Source organism: Phalacrocorax aristotelis, chromosome 7 (genome assembly GCF_949628215.1).
Source record: "Phalacrocorax aristotelis chromosome 7, bGulAri2.1, whole genome shotgun sequence".
In the NCBI taxonomy this organism is placed as follows: Eukaryota; Metazoa; Chordata; class Aves; order Suliformes; family Phalacrocoracidae; genus Phalacrocorax; species Phalacrocorax aristotelis.
The window spans coordinates 46,819,662-46,842,099 of NC_134282.1; the positions used below are offsets into that span (position 1 = coordinate 46,819,662).

Below are 22,438 nucleotides of genomic sequence, written 5' to 3' on the forward strand. Positions count from 1 at the left end.
TGGGCTGAGCTGTGCAAAGTCAGTCATTGTAGCAGTAACAGCCTGGCACTCCCTGCCCACCAGGCTGACTGCTCATCAGGCAGTAGCGTCCCCTGCTAGAGCCGTTTGCTGGCTAAGGTCTGATTTGCCTTTGTTTCTCTTGGGGAAGAGCAGTTCTTACTGCATAAGGAAATGAGTTCTCAGAAAAATACCGATGTGGGAAAAACCCTGAATTGCACATTCTTTTCTTGATGTTTTGACATAAAAATACTGCACCAGTTTTAGACTAGCAATCTGGAAACCAGTAATTCGTGGGCGACTACTGTGGTCCCACATGCAAGGAGAACTGAAAAGGAGCACAGTGCCCCTAGTCCCAGCTGCCTAGGGCTGTGCTGCAGCATCTGGGTAACATGTTGGTCCTTGCTTGGTTAACAAGGAGTGGAGGACATCGTATGAGCCCGCACGCTTTGCTGCATTTGTGCAGAGGTAATTTTTTACTGTGTCTCTTTTCTTTCTTTCCAGAAGTCAAATAATTTCCTAGGGCACCTTCTAGCTGTTGCAGTTTGCTAGCAGGGTGTTTGTTCTCTTTTCTTGGTTTTGTAAGGATGTGAAGTACACCTGAGAATTTGAGGATGGTTTTAGAGGAGAGTGGCAGGGAGATGCTTGGTGGGTGCCCAGGGCCCTTGGCAGGCCAGGGGGGAGAGGACTGCAGGGAGAGATGCCTCCCAGGGGAGCTTTGCTAGAGGAGGAACAGCACAGCACTTTGCTACTGTGGAAGAAAACACTATAGAAATGGCAACAAGGCAATGGAACTACAAAACCCCCAGCGTTTTCTGCATTTTGCTTTGTCCAGATATGAACTGGACCCTCTGGAGGAGTTTATTTTCCATCAGTGACATAACTAGTTTAGATTCAGCCTTTTTAAAGCCAGAAACATGCTACTTTCATGCTCCGTGGCTGTTCTCCTTTCTTTCTCCCCTGTAGCTTTGCAATAGGCTGAAAGTGGGTTAGAACAGCCCTGGCTTTGCCTGGAGGACTCCTTGAGCCCCTGCTTTTGGCAGTGCCGCATCCCCCTCTGAAAGCTGCTCTTGCACAGGTTCGTCCTCTCATCTGCCAGTGTCCTTCCTCCATCCAGGTGTGTTGTGACAGCCTTAGGTAGGGATGCAGTGTGGTACAAGAGAGTTGGGTGCCACAGCACCCTGCCTCCATCCCGGTGCCTGATGCACCGGGTGGACGCTTCTGATTGCATGAGACGGGACTGGTAAGGATGCGCTGGCTGTATTGGCATCCAACTCCATGCCAGAGCCCTGCCAGGGGACAGCCAACCTCCAGAGGTGCTGGAGCAAGATGTGTAGGACTGGCTGTGAGAGAGGGCCTGGGCAAGGTGGGAGCCAGACACATGGCAGGGAAGCCCTGCCAGAGCTGGCTGGCTGCTGTTCGATGTGATTTAGGGTGTTAATAAGAGCAGCGGGCAGCACTGCATCCCTCCAAGCGCCTGCTCGCCACCACCGAGCTGGTCATTTGATAGCTCCTCCGTGCTCCTCAAAGGCGTAAAATGGAGCGATGCTGGATTAGATGTACCTGCTGCCCTTGGTGAGCACCAGGGAGATATGGTGCTCACCCTCCCTCCTCTGGCCTGCTGGCGCCCAGCGCTGTCACCATGGCAACGGGGAGAAACAGCCATCTGCATGGAAACGGCCTTGCTGCACCCAGCAACTGATTCGGGGGGGAAAACAGTTCAAATAGTGAGTTTGGAGAGGTGAGGGGCACTGGCACTCCTGCAGCAAACAGTGCGGAGCCCTGGCCCTGTCCTGTGCTGCTGGGCTGAGCCCACATCCTGCAGGACCTTGCAGCTTTGGCACCGTCCCCCCGGTGGGACCCCCCCCCCCGAAACACCAGCATTGCCCCTGTTGCAGACCAGCGTGCACTCTCGCATCTCTGGCCGTGAAGGATGGTTTTCGTTGCTGCTGCCCTATTTTTTGGGGGCTGGTCTCAAGGTCAGGGTCAAGTCCAGATTAGCTGTGCTGATAGCTGTGGCAGCGTAGGTAGGTCACTGGTTCAGCCCTGACCGGTGAGTCCTTAAGGCTAGTAAAATCCTCCTTTTGTAAGGGAAAAGGGGCACCTGGCAGCCAAACAAGGTCTCCTGTAACATAGGGCAGACAAATGTCGTGTCGACAGCGCGATTGTGCAGTGCAGCCCGTCTGGCTTCAGGCAGCAAAGTCCTAGTTAATCTCTTCTCCTCCTGCCTCCTACCCCTTAAACTCCCAGACAGTGGCTCAGCCCACGCAAGCTTCTTCCCCAGAGAGGGCTCAGTTTTGAAGGAGATGTCGGTGCCAACCAGCTGGCTCTGATAAGGGTTGGGAAGAGCAGCTCTGCTGTGTGGGTGCTTGAGACTCAGTAGGGTTTGTCCCAGTTTAACGCTGGCCCTTTGGTGACAGTGCTACTGCTCTTGGCTGCAGGATCACTAGGAAGGGGATCTCCCCAGCCACCTGCACTGCTTCTTTTGCAGGGATTCTGGTAAACAGGGCTAGTTTTACAACCATGTCCAAGGGCAGATTGTTTCAGAGCATCTCCCAGCACTGGAGCAGGCTGCTTCCCAGCTCTTGTCATTCCAGAGAAGTCCAGAGAGCTGGCCTGTCTAAAGTCATTTGCATTCCTTGGTCATTTTGACCCTGGCAGCTCAGGAAATTGATCATTTACTACTGTGGATTCAACAGGAACAAAATGAAAGGCAGCATCCAGGCCTTGGGAACGGGCTGCATGAGAGCCGTGGCTGGCAATTAGGAAAGTTGTTTGTCTCCAGGCTAGTGCATGAAGAGATGAGAGACCTGTTTCACCACCTCATTTTGGGACCTGCCGAAGGGGCTGGAGATGAGTGGCTGGGGAATGAAATGTGTTGTTTTTCTCCGGCCTGGGGCCCCAAGTTTTATTTGTTATCTACAGTCTTGTGTGCAGTGGGAAGCCTGGCCTGCTCCTGCACAGAGGAGCAGGCAGAAGGAGAAGGGGCCAAAAGCTGGAGTATTTAGCGCTGTAGCTGGGAGTTATGGTGGATGTCAATCCCAGCTGCTCAGGCTCAGATTTTGGCTTTGCAGAATGAATTGTTAAGTGGCAAAACATAGAGGAAGGATTTCAGAGCCAGCTTGGAAGGGGAAGGAAGGTTTTGAGGACTGTCATTGCCACTTGGAGAGGCTTTGGAGCAGTTTCTAAATACAGCTTTATGTGCCTTTAAAATGGTGAAGTAAAAGCCCCAAAGAGCTGGTCATGCTGGTGGAGAGGGCTCCTGAGCAAGGCCACCCTGTATGTCTGACATGGAGGTCTGGCTGGGAGAAAAGCAAAGGCAAGTGCATCTAGCCCCATCCTGAAGCACACCTGATGTGGGAGAACCCTTCCTTGCATCCTTCTCCTAATCTGTGCTGGCTCTTGGACCACCAGCTGGGAGATTTTAGCCTTAGAAAAGGGTGTTTTTTTAATGTTGTATCTTCCTGTATTTTTTGCCCCCATGTTCTTTCTCTTTCCCCACCTACCTTTTCATTGCCCTCATCTTCACTGAGCATTCAGCCCCTCTCACCCAACCCTTTCTCCCTTCCACCTCCTTTCTCTAGAAAAACAAGCTGTGAAGGTGCTCCTGGGAGCAGCTATCCCAAGTGACAGCTATTAATACTCTGTGTCTACCAAGAGGTTTGGGTCCAGGTCCTGGATCTGTGCACAGCCTCTGACTCTCAGTGGATGCGAGTGTAGGAAGAGAGCTATGAACTCCAGGGAAAAAAAAGGACCCTGTCAAGTAGCAGTAGTGATGGGGGAGCTTGGGGAGCATGGCAGAGGTGGTGAGTGTAGTTTCAAAAAAAGGGAATAGTATTGAGGCTTGGTTCCCTTATGCACTTCCCCAAGAGGACCCCACAGCCCTGCTTCACCATCAGCACGGGAACTTGGATGCTATTAGGCAGTTCATTAGTAAAACCTCTGAGCAGTTCCCACTGCCACTGAGTACCCATTAATGCCTCTTGAGAGGAGAGGAGAACATTGGAACACAAAAACAATCTGAGGGTCCTTGATCTCTTTTTGGTCTGAGAGGTCATGGGCTGAGCTTGGAGGGGCAGCTGGGAGGGGAAGAGGGGCCAGGCAGGGACGCCAGGCATGAAAGCAGAACCGTGATTATCTGCCGAAGTCTGAGTGCAAAAACATAACCTGGCTTGAACTGTTACTTCTCAAAGGCTCCCGAGGGGTGCTTTAGGGTTATAAACACCTACTCCCTGACCTGCTCTGTGTACATCCCAAGCCAGGTATTCCCTCACCAAAGAAAAATCCAGCAAAACCTGCACAGATATCTCTAACAGCTGCAGCTGGGCTGTGGTAAACCACCCCTGCTGCTACAGTTTATTAGCACTGCAGGGTCCGTCCCCTTCTCATTGCTTGCTTGTGTATACAGCCAGCTGCTAAAGGACACTGACATCACTTAATTAATGGCTTAATTGAATTTTGCAAAGGGATCGAAATTGGCTGCCTGACTCTTGTCACCAAGATGCTCACATAAGAAAGAGTAAATCAGCAATTCAGCAGATAAAGCGGCAGCTCTAGGTAGAAAGTCCTTGTTGCTGAGGGTGGGGAAATAATTCTTCTTTGCAGAATAATATACTATTAGGGAAAAGCCTGGGGCTATTTTTCCAAGCCATCAAGTGCCATCCCTGTCTAAGGGAAGAGTAACTGAGTTAGACTAACTCCCCAAGGTGGTGTGGCACTCATTAAGGGGTGAACAGACCTGAGGTAGCATTTTATCAGTATTCTGCTTTGTATTTCACCCCTATGCAAGGGAGAGGGGTCCAGGTGGTATTTTGAAAGGGATGGCAAAACCCCACAAAGACCAGGGTTTAACCAGGATGAAGCTTTGTGGTCAGTAGCAGTTTCTGAGCTTGTTTCACAGAAAAAAGGCTTCTTCAAGAGTAGGAAATCAAAAGTTAGGAGAGAGTGGAGAGAAAAATGTCCCAAAGCAATGGGGAAGCCCAAAGGGGGTGGATGTGATCCTAACGAGAGTGTTAATGCTGTGGCTATGACAAGTGAGGTGATTGCTGCTCAGGAGGAATGTGAGCCAGTAGAAAACAGTATTCCACCCAGGCACCAAGAAAAGCAATTAGAACTGGTAAACAGCAGTGGCTGACTAAAACCAGGCCCTTAATTAATAGTTTCATCTGAAGAGTAAGGAAATCATTAAGTGCTATTGGTGTTTATTAATTCCCTGCAAGATGAACAACGCTAGAGAGTTTTAAGACTTCTTTCATCGTACAGTGTGAGCAGGAAGGAGCGACTGAACCCTTGCACAAGGTGGGAGAGCTTGCTTTGAGTATCTGCGCTCTCCCACTTCACTGATGACCACCCCAGAGGCCTGGGATATGCTGCAGAATAAGCAGCTCAAACCGAGCAGTTAGTTAGGACGTGGCTTTGGGGGTGCTCCATCAGGGCAGGAGAGAAGGTGGGGGGAAAATGTGACTGCTGCATGACTGAAGCACCATGACAGAGAGCTCAGGGAGGGTATGCGGAGCTAGGGGTTTGGAAGACAAATATTGCATGATAATGTATAGAGCCAGCCACTGAACCATGGAAAATAGTGTCGGCCTCTTCCATCCAGGTTGGAGACTTCTGTATAAATGTCAGTTGGAGGAAGAAATAGGGGTAGGTAGCAGAATTAGGCAGGGCAGACAGCGAGACAAAGCTTCCAACTGTATACGCAGTGGTGGTATTGGTAGACTTCATAAAACGTTCACAAATGCTCAGAAAGCAAGAGTGTTAAGGAGTGGCCTCTATAAAGGGCACAGCCTTGATTCTACATCTGGGTAAGACAAAGATTTATTCTTGTTGCTTTCTGACTCTCGAGTCATCCACCTACTCTTCCCTTAATTTCAGAAGGACTGCAGATCTCGTCCCAATCTTATTTTTCAATTTGTTCTATCATCTTTATCTGATGTGGGCACTTCTGCATTGATGCAACGAGCAGCTTGTGGCAGAGAAGGGTAGTGGTTGGTTTTCTCAGTGTGTTAGTACATTGCTGACGAGCCTGCCAGTGCAGACCGGTGCTCCTCCTTTCTCAGGGCTGGTTGGTGTGGTCGGCACAGAAACCAGTCCAGCCTTGCTGTAAGGCACATCAGTGTCCACATGTGCTTTCCTCAGCTACCTGCCCAGATACTTGAAGAATTATTCTTTGCAGTTTATAGCTGACCTGGTATCCTCTTAAAAAGAGGAGTATGAAGTCACTAGAAGCTCAACCATATTTCTGGAGCGAGGTGGAACCTCTTCTAGCATGTCAAACATCTGTGGAAGAACCTCTCTTCCTCACTGTCAAATCTGTGACAGTTCAAGTAACTTCGCTTTAAGGTAACCCACCCTCTAATCAAATTCAGACAGTTGGAGTAAGGTAGGGGATTCATGTGAATCTTGTTTTCTTCTTTTCTGTCAACTGCAACTCAACAAGCTCTTCTAAGCAGACTAATTTCTTTCAAAACCTGTCGTATGCCATTCAGCCCCATGAAGGAGGTTCACTGCCTTGTTGCCATGGTACCCTTCCTCTAAAGAGGAAGAGAATAGTTAATTATGCAATTTAAGAAACTAAGGGAAAACAACAGAAAGAAATAATAGAAGGAAAGATTCTGGGTTTGTGATAGACCTGCTGGCTGCACCAAAATACACTGTTTACAGTGAAGTATTTGCCCATTGCATGCTGTACACAGCCAGGGCTTCTGTGGCAGTGTGGTTTTTGGGGAGGCACCCTTTGCTGGGCAGTGAGCCTCTGCCAGCCAGGAAACCTATCCTGTAGTCAGTTACTGCCGTTACCTTCCCTGAGCCTCAGACGTATTTTCCTGGCAGAAATTCTCTCTGGATGGAGTTGGGACAGCACTAACACATCACAGACCTGTAACAAGCTCATGCTGCCTGTGGATATACAGAGGTACAGTTCAAGACTTAAGTGTTTTAAATCTCCTTGGCAGCATTTCATTGTTCCTCAGGCCTACTACCCCCCTGCTTCCTTCCCCCAGAAAATCGAGTTCGTGGTGCACTAGGCAGGACCAAAGAGACTGCAAGCGTCAAAACTGGCAAGATCCCAGCCCCTTTAGGACTGGCATTTTCCATTTGCCAAGGCCAGCTACAGCTTGGGTGAAACAAAGCACTGCAACAGATCTTTGCCAGTAACAGATCCAGGCTACAGTGCTTCATGCTGTGCGAACACGGAGAGTTGCCTCTCGCCTGGCACACTGAGCTCTGCAAGCCAGGGGAAGAGGAAGTTACCCCATGCCTTGTTTCCAAATGTGTTTGGTGAGAGAAAGAGGGAGAGAAGGAAGATGATGTGACCCCAAGCAGTTGTTTACTACAGAGGACCAGAAGGAGATCTAGACCTCAAGCTCACCTTCCACCTAACAAGGGCAACAATAGCACAGAGGGACAGACAAGAGCCACGCAGGGTGGTAAGGGGAAGAGAGCAGTTGAGAGCCAAGACACTTCTGGGAACACAGCAGGAACGGCTGTCAGAAGACCAACATTTTAATCAACAAGCTTCATACACAACAGGCTTCACACTAAGGGAGTGCATGCATTCTTGCTTTTACCACCTGGGCTTTTAAGGTCCAGGATAGTCTCTCTTCTTCAAGATTCCTTCAACAAGTATTTCCCAGGAGGGTGCCTTTCCAGAATCTGTCACAGGAGCACCGTTCAGCCCAGTCCCTGTTACATGAACTGATGTTGAAAGCTGTGTGCCTCTTCCACCTGCCTCTCACATTCGCCTGGCTTTCCGCGGGCGACAGCCGTTGTGTGGAACCGGGGTGTTGTCGGTGATGGAGATGACCTCCAAACCTCCCATAGTCAAACCCTTGATGGCAGCCTGGAAGAAGATGACAGCAGATGACATGCTGTTATGAATACATTGAACAGCAGAGAAGGAAAAAAGCTCAGCAGAAAATAGTTTGGTCCTCCATCCAAAAATCAACTTGTTCCAATGGTTCTACTTTGTAATGATCTTAAAAATAGATTTAAACTGGGTTTTCTGATACGAATTACTTACCTGGTCTAGTCCTTTCATCAGCATTTCCATCAATTTCCCTACTTTAGTTGGAAGAAGCACCAAATACAGCTTTTACTCTGCCTCCAAAGTGATATTACTCAAAAACTCTAATGATTCTGAAGTCTCATTATGAGGCACTTGAGTGATTAGTTCTTTACATCATCTTCAGAAAAACCAAGTTAATAGGTATAGTCATGAGACCAGCCTTAATTTAAAAAACCTGGATGATGCCTGAGAAAGAAAAATATGAAAAGAAACTCTGACACCTACTTTGCGTCCTGGTCCCAGTCCTTTCACCATGACTCTTACATGCAATACACCCTTCCCACGTGCTTTCTGCAAAAATAATAACTGGTTAGTGTTCTCTGGTATAACTACTGCTGCTCTGCCTGCCCTACAGTCTTTCATTCCCTATTGAGCCACTATCATAGTCTTCTTTAAGTAAAAATAAAGAGCAGTAGTAACAGATACAGAAGACAACTATGAGGATTATTGCACAAAGACACTGGGAGGAAAGGAGGCCTGGACACAGCCATGGCAGCACCAGGAGAACTTCTGCGCTAGGCTGTCAGCTCTGCATTCAGAGAAAGCTTCAAGATCAAACTACTTGTGACCTAAAGCCAGGGCAGAAAGATGACATATCCATAGATACGTGACTGAACTGGCAAGGGACTAACAAGGACTAACTCAAAGCTGTTTTCCCTTCTCTAATGCAGCAACTTCTCCCCTGTGATCAGTGGATTCCTTTTAGAAGATAAATGAGAAAAGCAGGCAAGCTTTCTATTTGCTGTGCAGGAGTCCACACCTTCAGTGCAAAAATTCTAGGGGCTTGCAAATTGAAAATGAAAACCACCTGCTGTAAAGCATAGCCGTGCTGCCACCACATGGATGGAGCTCCTCTGGGTCTGTGCTTTCCATGTACTGGTGCAATTAACATACTAGCGACTTGAACAGCAACAGAATAAATCTGGCTAAGCACAGCTATGCAGCTATTATGAGGCTCCGATGAGGAGAGATTAATAGCAAAGATGTTCTGATATTCCTCCGAGTCAACCACAATAAGCTGTTGGCCAGCAGTGGCACCAGCTATCTCTGACATGAAAGGCTGGAATGAGTTCCACTGAATTTAGGATGAGGATTTTCATTTTAACCTTGCCTCATTCTGCTGTAATGAGGACTGTGACACAGCCAGCCTCATCTTCTCCTGCCACCTGGACATCCACATGGTTTTTTAGAAACAATTACAGTAAACTGTATGCAGCTGGAAACTACACATGCAAGGACATCACCTTCTCTGACTGGAACTGCTGGCAGCAGCTCAGTTCTCCTGTGGCAGAGAGCAAATATAAAACATTCAGTCAGTAATTACAGCCACTTCTCAGTCCCCTACAGTGCAAAAATTGAACTGCTGCTGATTCTTGGGCTACATTTCCAAAATGGCTGAGAGATGTTCACTTAGAAAAAAGGAGCTATGCAAACCGGAGCTAGATAAGGATAGGCTCCGAGTTACATTTCCCAGTCACAACCTGCACAGCTAAGTTCATCCCCCTGGCGTTTCTAACGGCTGTTTCAAACACACTTTGTGTGTGTGAAGATGCGCAGTGTGTCAGATGAAGCTAGGGAAACTGTCATCAACCAGCAGCATGCTGCTCAAGCACTAAGGAACAGAGCTGAGCGAGGCATGTACCCAGGCAGCAGGGAGAGGCAGCCAGTGCTCCCCTCTGGGAGGGTGAGACTCATCAGTGCAGACTCACCACTGCGGCTGCCATGGCTGCAGTCTGTGCTGCAATGGCTGTTCCCTTCTTGGCATTCTGGAAACCTTCTGTGCCACAGGATGTATGGGCAAGTGGCCTGTTGTCAAAGCTGACCACTTGGATGTGGGTGCTATGGAAAGAGAAGAGCAAAAGGAAAAAGCAAGCTAGCAAAAGCTTTATTTTCCAGTTTCTTCTTGCTCACTTTACTGGCACAGCTTGCCACAGGACTCCTGTCTCCCCTCTCCAAACCACCCTAATTCAGCACTTCCTTTTGAGTTACCCCACTTAAACAAACCTGCTGCAATTCTGGTCACCCTAGAGACTCTAAGCGGAGTGGCAAAACCTTTCTGGATAAAGTATATTTATCCAGGTACACCTCAGATACTGCCTAGCCCTTGCAGACCCACCTCTCACTGTGAACATTTCACCTCTTGTTTGTTAAAAAATGCACAAAACATTTCTAGAACTTAAAAGAGCTTTAAGAAACAGTAAAACATCACACTAGGATCACTAATAAAACACAACCATCCCTCTTGGAGAATATGACCATTTATTCAATGGCTGTACAGCAGTAGTGCTAGAGCAGAGGGCAGGAAGTAACCTGTCATTAAAGCCATCAGCATCTAATTATTCATATCAGAATGTAGTCAAAACATGTAATAACAATCTTATTGCTGTTAAAGACACTATAAGGACAGTTATGCTTCCTGAATGGCACTAAGGTTTGAATTCAGCATTATTATCTTCCCAGTCACGAACGCCACTCCCCTAGTTTTTTTCATTTGAGTCTTTTGATCAAAACGATGACTAGCTAAAGCAGGGGTATGTTATAAGCTTTTATTTTGCACGAGAGCAGGAATGGAGCAGCTTATTTGCTTACTTGTTGTATGTAGCTTTGATGTGAGCTATTGGGATCTCTTCATAGACCTTTCCATCCCATCTCATGGAGTTCCTCTGCAGGATTAAAGGGCTGAGGAGCAAAACAAGGGTTATCAGGCACTCATTCTTTAAATTTTGTTAAGTTTTTTTTTTCCGTATTGGGAAAGAGAGAACGGATCAGGTCTCCAAGAGACGCAAACTGCATTTGTGATTGAGTCAGACCGCTTCCTTTCCCTCCTCGGCTGAAAAACCACCAGAGACGGTAAAACCTTCCCGCATGAGGCAAGCGGCGGGGCCCTCCGGGCGCGGCCTGGCCGCCTCACCTCAGGTCGGTGGCGCTCTGGTTCTCCACCTCCTTCGCGGCCGCCGTCTCCGCGAGGTTCTGCAGCCTCCGGGGGCCGGTGCGTAGGGCCCGGCAGAGGGTGGCGGCGCAGCCCCTGTGGGAGAGAAACGGTGAGGAAACCGGGGGGTCCCCCCGAGCGCTGCTCGCGGGAGGCCGGGCCCGGCGGGGCCTGCTGTGCCGGCCGCCATCACGGGGAGGAAGGTGGTAGCGGTCGACCCGGAGCGAGGGGGTCGGCTCGGTGTCCCCCCTCACCGCCGCCCGCTCCTGCCGCTCACCCCCAGGCGGCACCGAGCAGCCGTTGCCAAGCGACCGCCAGCGCCGCGCTCATGGCGGCTCCTGTAGGGCGACGGGAAAGGTCGCCGCAAAGCACGATGGGAGCGAGGAGGAAATATGGTGGCGCCCACCGCGATGCATTGTGGGCCGCGCCGTAGCGTAATGGCGGCGCCCACGAAGCGAGTGGCGGGTTGGGGTCGGTGGTTTTGTACCGCTGCAGCCCCTCGGCCGTGGCGGCTTTTTGGGGCGATGTGCTTGCTGCGGCTGCCCCGTATCACGCAGCCCCTCGAGAAGTTGGAGGAAGAGATGACGGCTCTTATGGGGCAGGTAGAGGGGGGGAGCTGGGGGCTTGCTGACGAGAAAATGGCTGCCTTAGGCCTGGGGAGGAGGGTACCCCGCAGGACCGGCTGCGGCTGCTAGCCCCGGGTGGGGTGACAGACCGGGGGTTGGGAGGACCTTGGGTGGTGTTGGTCCTGCCATGAAGTGACGCTGGGTGCTTCCTGTGTGATTTGCTGCCTGCACCGGCTATTGTTGGTCTTGGTAGTGCTTTCGTGGTCTTCTTAATGCCGTTGGTGGCCTTGATAGATGCTTAGGGAAGTCCTGCTCAAGCTCAGAGAAATTCTCATCATCTTTCATTCTCTGAGGTGGAAATCATTTAGTTCTGCTTCCCAAGTCCAGCCTGGTGCCTTAATGACTCTCTGTATTGCCCTTCTAGATAGAGCTGGAGAAAAGCCACTATTCAGATCATGAAATCCGCAAGCTGGAGGAGGAGGAGCGGCTGAGGAGGAGGAAGGAAAGCATGTATGATGATGATGATGAGGCACCTGGCAAAACAGTCATCATGGCTCAAGACCTGGAGGACAAGTGGGAACAGAAGTTACTGCGTTTTGAAGCCGCTCCGCGGGTAACAGGTACAGGCTGAAGTTTTTGGTGGGTGAGAACACCCCAGTTGTCTACCAAACACAGCTGAGTATAATTCAGTAGAGGGGAGGCTTTTACTGAGTCTTTTTTGTTTTAAAGAGGGTCTTGACTCCATGGCAGCACCATTAGCATATGAGAAATTAACTGTCTGACAAGGCAATCAGTGTTCCCATGCTGCAAAGTGCATGTTCACACAACCTTATCAGAGCAGAGCAGTGAACATGGATGTTGCTTCCAGACAAGAGAACCTGGGTTCTTTGGTTTCTAAGCTTGCCTAGTGCTCTTGTTGATTTTTGTAAAGCTGCCGACCTAGGCTGCTTGCTATAAATTCCCTTTGGAAATGAAACAGGTAGAATACAGTCTTAACAGTGGGTTTCAGCTGAATCCTGTATTGCTCTCCAGAGCACCTGAGAGCATTTCTGTCTTGATTTTTGTCTTGTTCCGTGAATCCATGTTTGTGTACTGTTGCTGGAAGGGTGTGAGATGGAGAGAGCTGACGAATCAAGGGGATCAGACCAGTTCTGCCAAGAGACTTTTTTTCCAATGTGTGGTGGTTTTTGGCAGACGCTGATAAAAACAACAATCGAACATCATTGAACAGGAAGCTGGACAGTAACCTGATGCTTCTGGTGAAACAGAAAATCGGTAACCAGGAGCTGTGGCTCCTGCCTCAAGTGGAATGGCAGCCTGGAGAGACGCTGCGAAGCACAGCTGAGCGAGCCATGGCTACATTTTTGGGTATGTAGCTTGCCATGTGCCTGTCCCTCCTTCCTCTTTGTCCCAGTGGTTTTCTTCCCATGCCCTGTCTGAGGGATATCTGCTTTCTGCTGTAGGGAAATCACCTCCCATATGCTGGGAAAAGGCATTTCATGGGAGAGGGATGGAACTCAGTGGGGTGGGCTTTCTGGCAAGAGCAATGATCCTGGGTAATTGGCTCTGGAACTGTGTAGTGTCACAGAGCGACTGCAGTGTGTGTGGGGCTGGCTGGATTGGCAGATTGTGAGTTGGGATCTCTGGCTGCCAGCAGCTGTGGCGCTGGTCTGGCACTTGTGGTCTGATGCTGGAGTATCACCAGATTCCCCCTGAATGATCTTTGCTCGCTCCAGGTGTGCGGCTTCTCTTTCCCTCTTGTAGCCCTGGAGCAGGTTTTATGGCAGGTGGGTGATGGCAAACCCACGTGTACTTGCTTTTCACTGTGGGTTGGCAAAGCTTGATACCCTCTCCTTCCCTCTCTCACTCTGAGAGGACTCGCTGGACTCCAGGGCAAGTTGTTTTTTTCATGAGAAAGCATTACAATTGGCAGTATTTCTGCTAAGAAGAGGAAACACTCAGTCTGAGCCAGATACAAGGAGTGGCTTATGCTACCTTTTTGTTACTACAGGAGAGCAGTTCCTGTTGCTCTGTGTTCTTATGTTTTGTTTTCTGTTTTCTTTCTCTTGTGTTGCTGGGGTCTTGCAGGAGATCACATTCAAGCCAAAATCCTGGGGAATGCGCCATATGGAATTTACAAGTATAAATTCCCCAGGGCCATCAGGACTGAGGATAACATGGGAGCCAAAGTATTCTTCTTCAAAGCCTTCCTCCAAAGCAGTGATTTGTCCCAAGCAGAGCTGAAGGAAGACTACCTGTGGGTCACAAAGGATGAGCTGGGAGATTACTTGAAGCCGGAATACCTGAAAAAAGTAAATCGATTCCTTCTGGACTTATAAATGACAGGCTGTGCTCATACAGATGGGAAAGATGTGGTACTTGGCTCCAGGGAGGAGCACAGCTGCTGCTTTGCATGGTCTGTGTGTATGGGATGTTAACTCAGGCTCTGGAGGATAATTTGCCTTTGCCTTATTTCCCAGTTCACTTCACTGGGCCTGTACTAAATAAATATTAAAACTTATACTTGGAAGTGAAGCTTTCCTCAGGGAGTTCTGTGTTCTTGTTGAATCCTCCTCCACCTCTTCTGGAAATGCATGTTGTGATCTTTTCCCCTCCCAAGTGTGCAATTCCCTGGGGCTGTGGTAGCCGGGAGGCCTGCTTTTCTCACCAGACTCCTGAAATAGTCTAGAGCTTGTACAATTTCTTCTGAGCAATGGCTAGTGCTTGTTTCTGGCACCTGTTCCTTAAAAAGAGCAGCACTGGGGGTTATTTGTGTGTCCAGGTAGGAACAGACCCTCCTGGACGCAAGGCTGGGTAAGGTGGGTTTCTGGGGAGCTGAAAACTGGGATTGGGATATTCACAGTTTATTTATGTTTAACCTGTGTGGAGCTGCCTCTGGCCTGGAGTCTGTGATATGCAGTGGCTGTGGAGCACACAGATGCATGACAAATAGGCAGCAGCTCTTTCTTTAGATGAGTGCTGCTTTCCCTCCCACACTGCCCTCCTCTTGAGCCTCAAGCTGTAGCAACAGACACTGAAGGGAGGGTGACATTTGAGCAGCAGCTCTTGGTCTGAGCTGAGAGACTAGTTTTTGCTGGCAGGGGAAGGCTGCTCTAGCATTGCTGCCTCCTGGGAGCAGCCTCAAAGGTGGCTCTGGGGAGGCCTCAGCTCCTGTTCCTGCTGTGTTAGGCTAGCACTGCTAACCCAGCCCAGCCAGGTCTGCCTCGGGTAGCCTGACCCTTTTATCTCAGTTTCTTTATTAGAAGATCTATCCTAGTCTTATATGGTGCTGTCTCACTTCTCTGGGGCTGATTCTGTTTCTTGGAGGTTTTTTTTCTAGTTGTAAATGTTGCTGTTTGGTAGTCAGAGTGTGGGCCCAGTGCTGGCTGGACCTTGCAGAGAATCAGACTTTTTCAGCAGCAGGGAGAGAGGGAGGAAATAGCTGTCGTTAATCATCAGGAGAGAGTTCGGCCTCCAGAGGTGGAACTGGAGATTGCTATATATATTTTATCAATCCTGTGGGAGCTGTTGAGCTGCAGGCCTCAAATTAAAGCTATACTTAATCACTCCACAAGCCATTGGGGTGGGGGGGTAGCACAGCAGCCTTCTGTTTTCTAACACTGGGCAGTTTGTGAGCTGCAGGCTTGCCATAAATTACCAACAAAACAAAACTTGGTTTCTTGAAGTACCCTTGCAGGCCTGGCAAGGAGGCTGTGTCTGCAATGGAAAGCACTTGCAAAGAGGAAATAAATGCAGAGCAGAAAATATGCCTAAAAACTGCAGATTTTTTTGGCTTCTGTCTGAGGTCAGGACTACTAAGGGGGAGGCTATCACCTTCTTCAGGTCTGAAAGCTCCTGCAGAGGGGAGAGGTGAGTCCTTCCCCTCAGGCTGTGCCCCACCAGCCTGGGGGGCCATGGGTGCAGTCAGCTCAGGATTAGGCTTTTTTCTACCACCCTGTTTCAGGCCATGCTGTCTCTGTAGCACACAGCCCCTGAGCAGAGCTTTGGGGGCACAGGCTTAGTCCATGCCCTTTGCCAAGGTCTCTGCCCCATGGCAAAGGCAGGTTTTATGTGCTGGAGTGAAACTTTCAAAGCATATAAAATGCTGTTCAATCAGTGCTTATTTGTTCTCAAAATCAGGAGCACAAAAGTGACATAAGTGACATAAGACTGTACTAAAATCTTGCTGATCCTTACATCCAGGCAGTTCTTATTCCCTGGCTTGCTCAAGCTACAGGTCTTTGGGCATTGTCTGTGCTGAGAGAGGTGTAGCTCCCTCCAGCAGTGTAATCAGAACCAGGTTAAACAGCCTCTTTTTTTTTTTTTTAAACTTTTTTTTCCTTGGGCTCAGGCCTTTGTTCTTACAGGTAGCAGGTGTGTGAGAAGCTTGGCCTTTCCTGGAAGCTAAAATTGTTGTTTTCTCATTACCTAAAACACAAATTCCTGCTCCCAACCTGCATAGGAAGAGTGCCTTTTTTTTTTTTTCCTTCCCTGCAGTTGATTTTGTTTAGAAATGCTCAAACAGTTGCTGCAAAGAATCCCAGATCCTGCACCTCAGCTGTCTGTGTGGCCTGTTCCCCATCCCATCGGCTCTGGCCTTGCTGAAAGGGAAGGCAGAAGAATATCATGCATATCATGCAGGTTTCCTACCAGAGAGGGTGGTTTGTATCTTCTCATCTCCTCTCTACTCCCAGAGGTCCCACGGTAGATCACTGAGGCTGTTATTTTCCTTTGAGAACTTGGTGGCTGCAGGCTGTCTTTGTACTCAGTGCAAACCTATACCTAAACCATACTCCTTGCAGAGTTGCATAAATCTGATCAGGCAGGCCAGTGGCATATATTTTGCTGGTAACTACTGAAAGGGTAGCACAAAGCCTTAAAACCTTTTTGGAGAGAGCTTTTCTCTCCTGAAACAGAAGCCTGTCAAGTTGTGGCTGGGAGAGAGCTGCCGCTGCCACCATGTGCCTCCTGCAGTCCAGCACGAAGAGCAGGAGGAACATTTAGCTTTGTTGAGCACAAACACAGAACTCCCCTTGCAAATGTGATGGAGAACCAGGCAAGTGTTTGCCTGGGTGTTGGGGGTGTCTGGAGTTTGCACCCAAAGCCTGGAGGCTTTACCTTGGCACAGGCCTCTTCACATGAGATTTTACTAGAACCTGAAGCGGCAGCAACTACCTGGGAAGGCACTGAGTTTGCTGTGGTTTTTGTGCAAGGCACAGTCAGATCAATCGAAGTGAAGTGTGCACTGTAGAGAGGTGTTTTGGAAAGGTCTTGTGACTCCTCACTTTGAGAGCAGCAATGTGGGGCTCATCGAAGAAGTCCAACGTAAGATCAGTGCTGTGGCTGCCAAGGCCGGTGTCTGAGCATTCTCATCTCCTGACTGCACAATCGGGGAGGAACCTGGAGAGCAGTCAGGCTGTGAAGATTTTCTGCTCCTCAAAGCCATTTTGAGCACAGGACACTTCTATTAATGGGGGTGATATACAAAAGCCAGATCCTTCCCCCCTTGAAGGGGGAAGGAGACATATCAAGATGACCTTTCCCTGGTGCGATTCAGTCCAGCAGTTGTTGCTAAAAGCCTCCAGGAACAGAAAAAATAGAAGGGTCAGTTACAGTCTAAAGCTCCTGTAACTAAGTCGTTGGTTTAGGCACCATGTTAGAAGAGGGAGATGAAGGTTTTCTTTGTGACAAATTGGATGCTAGTACTTCCCTCCAGCGAAGGAGAGATAACAAGTCCTAATAAAACCACTTTTCAGCTTCACAGATACAGCTTTCCTCTACTTCCCTACAACCTATCTTCCCTAGCTGATATCCCTCTCTGTCTGTGGGAGTTCTGGGGATTGGTGCTCTCCAAGCAGAGCCCCGCTCATGTATTTTGTGGTACAGTAGCACCGTGAACTGTTCAGAACTGCACGCTTTCTCACATAATAGGAAGCTGTTATTTGTTGCTCCACCTGGCTGGCTCCAAGCAACCAAATGCTTCAACATTTGGAAGATAAATACATGCAGAGCCGGGAGAGGCTGCTGGAGCCATGGGCTACACTGCTTCCTGCTCTCTGAAAACCTGTAGGAGGAGAGACCCTACTGCTCCCAAATACAGCCATGAACTTGTTAGAGCAGGGAGAGCTGTTCTGGTGGAGGGAGCACCCTGTGGCATCCCTTCTTGCCGGGGCAAGGCGTGGGCTGGCTCAGGTGGGTAGGAGTTAGGCTATTGCAGCTGGGGCAGCCTGTGGGCTCACTCCCTGTCCCAGAGGATAAGGTGTCCCCAGCAGCATCAGTCACTTTGCTTTTTTTTCTGTTCAAGCTCCTGTGCTTGTGTTGGAAATGATCTGTCTCTTTGGAGGGAGTTTTTCTGGCAGTGCTTGGTGTTTCTGTGAGCAGTGGCCGTTCCTTCTGTGCTCAGCAGCCTGCAAGAGAAGCAGAGTGGGGTGGTCTGCTTGTGGCAGCCAGACACCCAGCATAAAATGGTGTGGAAAATCTGGCTGAGGTCACCAGTGATATGAGTGGGTTAGGTCTCATCCTTCTGTTTTGGGGATACCTTTTCCTCCCTTCTCAAATCATCCCCGTGTTTTGACAAAACCAGCATGCTGGAAGGATGTAGAGTGGGGCAGGCAGAAGGCAGCGCTCGGCTGAATCTCTGCAAAGGTAAGAATGAATATAAAAGAAGAGGGAGCTACTGAGAAACTTGGACTCAGGGTAAAATTGCTCCAGAGGCTGGCTTTGCAGATACTACCCAATCCTTAACAGCAAGTCCTCAAAAAGCAAAGCCAAGAATTTGTGAGGTGAGTCCGCATTTTTGTGGACAGCAGGAAGCCCCTTCAGGTAGTTCTAGATACAGCTTTGCTGTCAAGGCTATTTTCCCTAACAGATCTTGGGGGGGTATAAAATTCTTTGGCAGGACTTCATAGGGAATGATCAGAGACCCAGGGGCATTTCTCAATCGAAATATGAAGGGTTATTCAGCAACATTAAAAATGAAGCTTCTTTAAAACCCAGGCAAGGCAATAAAGCCTTTATGCAGCGTATTACAAGGCTTTAGGACTCGCCATCACAGCCTACTCCAGAAGCAGGACAGCATGCTAGCAGGAGCCAGCCCTTTACCTCGCTACGATGAAGGTCCAAGCTCATAATTAACTGAGGCAAGAGTTTAGGGAAAGGTTGTACAGCTAACAATTTGCAGCTTAAGCTAATATCTGCTGAAGATTAGGGTGAGAGCCAATGCTGGAGGCCAGTTATCTTGTGTCTAAGGGCTGCTATCCCTCTCAAGCATCAGGGCAGAGGCAAGCTGGGGATGTCAGGACATGAGGCACGGGCCAGTGCTGGTGCTGCTGGGAGGATGGCGAGTGATGTCGAGGGCGAGTGTATGTGCTGCTGGCCTGCTCCCACCACGTGCTGCCTGCCTGCTTTCTGCTCTCTCTCATCTATCAAAGTAATTATGCCCATTATATTTCTCCTTTCAGGTTTTACCCTCCCAAATGTTATTTCACAGCATTAAACCTGTGGGGGAAGTGAATTATTGGGGAAAGTAACTAGATATAATCCAGGTTTAATGGGCACATTGAAAAAGCACACTGGGTTGGGAGGGTGGCTCAGCCAGCATCCTGCTTCTGCAGGCAAATAGAAATTTATCTTGATGTGTGTATATATCTAGCTTCGTGATCTGTGAGCTCTTAATAATTGGTTTGGTGACCTGCCGGCAGTGTTCTCTCTCTGTAGAGCTTTCCCCAGTCCCCGGTTAATATAATGGGTCACAAATCCCATTTACTTTTGAATTCTGAGTAATCCTTTTGTTAACGTCGCCTATTGCTTTTCTGGAAGCATTGGAGGAAATTGGAGCCATGTGCTAATCAGTAAATCTGGTTCTGCGTGTTTGTAGGCTGCTGCCCTGCCCTGCCTGCCTTTTCCAAATGACTAGTGCAGCCCATTTGTGTCAGACCCAACGCACCCCTCTGCAAAACAGCAATTGTTTCCCGAGCCATGGTGTTAGCAAATGGCACAGGCTGTAAATGTTGGATGAGCTTGAGGAAGGCAGCGGGGTGTGATGGGGAGCGGGCAGCCAAGTGATTAGGGGCTTGCTGAGGAGGGAGGCTGGGAATTCGAGGTGTCTGCTCCCACCAGTGCCCTGTGTGGAGGGGCAGTGAGTTCCCCATTTCAGGGTGCAGGATGGGTGACTGCCAGAGGTGGTACCTGTGGGGACCCACTTTTCTGCTCCTGCTCCGCCAGTGCTTACAGCTTAACATCCAGTCTTGTTCCCTGTGCAGAAGTAGGGGATGTGGTGCAGCAGAAGGTGCCTTTCCAGCAGTGTGGTAGAGGCTCATGATCTAGCAGGGACTGGAGGCAGCGAGCGGGATGGACATTGCCTATCCCAGACCCTTCTGGATTTCATATCCCTTAATTTTCTCTGCCTGGAAACAGGACAGTAGTGAGTTGCAGCTGTCTTGCCTGCTCTCTCCTGCCTTTGTGGGTGGGTAGGTATGCATCGGAGCCCTTTCAGAGGGACAAGAAGCTGATGGATGACCAGCCCCTAAGATGAGCACAGATATGCCCCTACTGAATGGAGGGGTGGGAGAGCATCAGCCCCCCAGGTTGCGTGGAGACCTGTAAAAGACTCCAAATCACCTGCTGTTAGTGCTGACCCAAAGGCTACAGGTGGCTTGTAGGGACTGTGTTCCTGCTCCAATGGTTGGCCATGGATTGAACTTGGTAGGAAACTCCAGCAGTGTCTCCAAGAGCCAGAATATCCAAGTCACAAAGTCAGTGTTTCTTAATTATTTGTTTGTTTCCTGATTTTCTGTAGGTTTTCAGTCTCCCACACAGCTGAAAAGCTTCACCCTTTGCCCCTTTCCGTTGCACTTCCATTTGTATCCCTATTTTTAGCCTGTCTGTTGCATTCTTCATGCAATGCCTGTATGTTCTGTTTTGCTTGGAGCTCCTGACGACAACACGACCTTGAAGGTAACAGTGTGCGGTGAAGCAAGATATGTTGTATTTAGTTAGCTTGCTGTAGCTGGGCATCGCGTTTGCAACCTGGGCAGGCACACAGTATCACCTCCCCTTGATCCTGGGCTGTTTTCCCTGACAGGTCCCATCAGGATTTGGGCTGTTTGACTCCAAAACCCTCTCTCTGGCCCAGAGCGAGGCGCACAGTGGTGAACTCCCCAGTGCTGGGAGCCTGATGAGCAAATGTCACTGGCTCTAATTTAAGAGCTAAATTCCCCCAAGGATGGAGGCAGATGTTACTTGCTGCTTGTGAAACAGCTTGGTGCTAGGCACTAGATGGCAGGCAGTGACTGGGTAATCCCATCCGTGGAGCTTTCCTTCCCTTTCACCCTCAAAATCACCTCCTGCGCCAGCTCTCACACGTTCCAGCGTAAGAACCCGGAGCATGAAGTAATGATCACTGATTTTTAACTGCTGTGCCCAAGCTTGGTGCCTTGCATGTTGAAGGATCCCAGTGATTGGCAGAGGATTGTCTTTGCTCCATGGAGGCTTGACAAGTAACCAGAGGCTCAAAGGAGTCTCTAGGGCAAAGAAAAGAGGCAGGGAGCAGGCAGGCAGCATCTGAGGGTGGAAGGCGGATGAGAGCTGAGGGCTGCCCAGGGTGCTGTGCAGGGGTTAAGGAGGTTACAGGGGTGCAGAAGGGGTGCATCCATATGGGGTGGGGATAAAGGCAAAAAGTGATTGTAGGTGTTTGACACAGGCAAGGAGAAGTCAAGAAATCCCTAAGGATGAATTTCCAGTGGCCTGGTTGTGCAGCTCTTGCTTTGAAGAGAGCAGCGAAGGTGTTTCCAGCAGTGTCCAGGTTTCAGCCACATGCTGTCCCTCACTTTGTGAGAGGGAGTGCAGTCGCCAGACCCTGGCTGTGGGGCTCAGTCACCCGGGAGAGCCTGATCCTTTCCCCAGGGTGGCACAGCATGCCTTTGATTTATTTGGGTTGGGCTTTGGGGGTTTATCCCCAAAAGCAGCATAAAAGGGGATTTACCTAGAAGAGAGGGTTTTATCTCCCTCCCTACCCCAGTGATGCAGCATGGCCTCCCATGCACTGTTAGGGGGCAGGAGTGGCAAAATCCTTCCTTTATCTTCTCTTATCTGCCAGGGGTCTGAGTTCAAGGGGTCCCTGGGCCTTGCTATGTGCTGCTCTCACCCCTGTGAAGCTCAGGGCAATACAGCCCCTGTGGTGCTGGTGCCTGGTTGTCCTCTTCCCAGGCACTGGCGCAGAGCCGCAGCCCCTGTGCCACACTCTGGATGTTGTAGGTCCCCTGTAAGCACCTTCCAACAAAAAGGGGATTATCTATAGCTTGTTAGAGTCCTTGCAGGGAGGGAGAATAAGGCTCTTTGCTCTGAAACGTTCTCTTCCCTGGGATTACAAGATAATGCATATGAAACGATGTTAGCTCAGCCAGGTTTATGGATTATTTGAAAATCAAATTCTTTTAATCTCATCCACCATCTGGCACCAGCGTAACAGCCAGCAGCCAGCTCGCTGCTGCTTCCACCCTGACTGCGTCGGAGCAACTGGAGTGCCAGAGCCGATGAGGGGACACCAGCATCCCGGCTCACCACTGTGCATCCTGGCACCAGCACCCAGGCCAGCCTTGCCCTGATTTCTTCCCAAAACAGCATGGAGGTAACACATCTCTGAGGGAACTGGGGGCTCTCTGGGTGTGCACTGGGAATGAACAGACAGGCTGGGAACATCTCACTGCTTGTGCCTGTGTGACCGCGAGACTCAAAGGCAGCAGCCAGAGGGGTCCCCAGGCCTCAGAGAAAGATTATGATCTGAGCAGGGGACCTGCCAATCTCACTAATGTGATTTGCAGTGATCTCCTGGCTGGGCAGGGAAGGACAAGGGCACAGGAGCCCCTTGCAGGATGCTGA

General features: G+C 49.6%; 2 protein-coding genes across 2 annotated transcripts; one reads left to right on the forward strand and one right to left on the reverse strand.

Annotated features, from left to right (window-relative positions):
• Positions 1 to 7,482: 7,482 nt before the first annotated feature.
• On the reverse strand, positions 7,483 to 11,390 carry MRPS11 (mitochondrial ribosomal protein S11). The gene is made up of 6 exons (XM_075100593.1): positions 11,272 to 11,390; positions 10,977 to 11,090; positions 10,655 to 10,744; positions 9,775 to 9,904; positions 8,291 to 8,356; positions 7,483 to 7,840 (listed from the first exon to the last, which is right to left on the reverse strand). Exons 1-6 carry the CDS (start codon positions 11,322 to 11,324, stop codon positions 7,733 to 7,735), a joined length of 561 nt encoding a protein of 186 aa, XP_074956694.1. The 5' UTR covers positions 11,325 to 11,390; the 3' UTR covers positions 7,483 to 7,732.
• MRPL46 (mitochondrial ribosomal protein L46) lies at positions 11,362 to 14,095 on the forward strand. The gene is made up of 4 exons (XM_075100592.1): positions 11,362 to 11,596; positions 11,985 to 12,180; positions 12,755 to 12,928; positions 13,649 to 14,095. Exons 1-4 carry the CDS (start codon positions 11,387 to 11,389, stop codon positions 13,897 to 13,899), a joined length of 831 nt encoding a protein of 276 aa, XP_074956693.1. The 5' UTR covers positions 11,362 to 11,386; the 3' UTR covers positions 13,900 to 14,095.
• Positions 14,096 to 22,438: the final 8,343 nt, after the last annotated feature.

Coding starts and splice junctions, on each gene's coding strand:
- MRPS11 (XM_075100593.1), bottom strand. CDS start 11,324: ATGAGCGCGGCGCTGGCGGTCGCTTGGCAACGGCTGCTCGGTGCCGCC. Junction 11,091..11,271: donor CTGCTCGGTGCCGCCTGGGG/GTGAGCGGCAGG, acceptor TCTCTCCCACAG/GGGCTGCGCCGCCACCCTCT. Junction 9,905..10,654: donor ATCAAAGCTACATACAACAA/GTAAGCAAATAA, acceptor CTCTTTCCATAG/CACCCACATCCAAGTGGTCA.
- MRPL46 (XM_075100592.1), top strand. CDS start 11,387: ATGGTGGCGCCCACCGCGATGCATTGTGGGCCGCGCCGTAGCGTAATG. Junction 11,597..11,984: donor TGACGGCTCTTATGGGGCAG/GTAGAGGGGGGG, acceptor TTGCCCTTCTAG/ATAGAGCTGGAGAAAAGCCA. Junction 12,929..13,648: donor AGCCATGGCTACATTTTTGG/GTATGTAGCTTG, acceptor GGGGTCTTGCAG/GAGATCACATTCAAGCCAAA.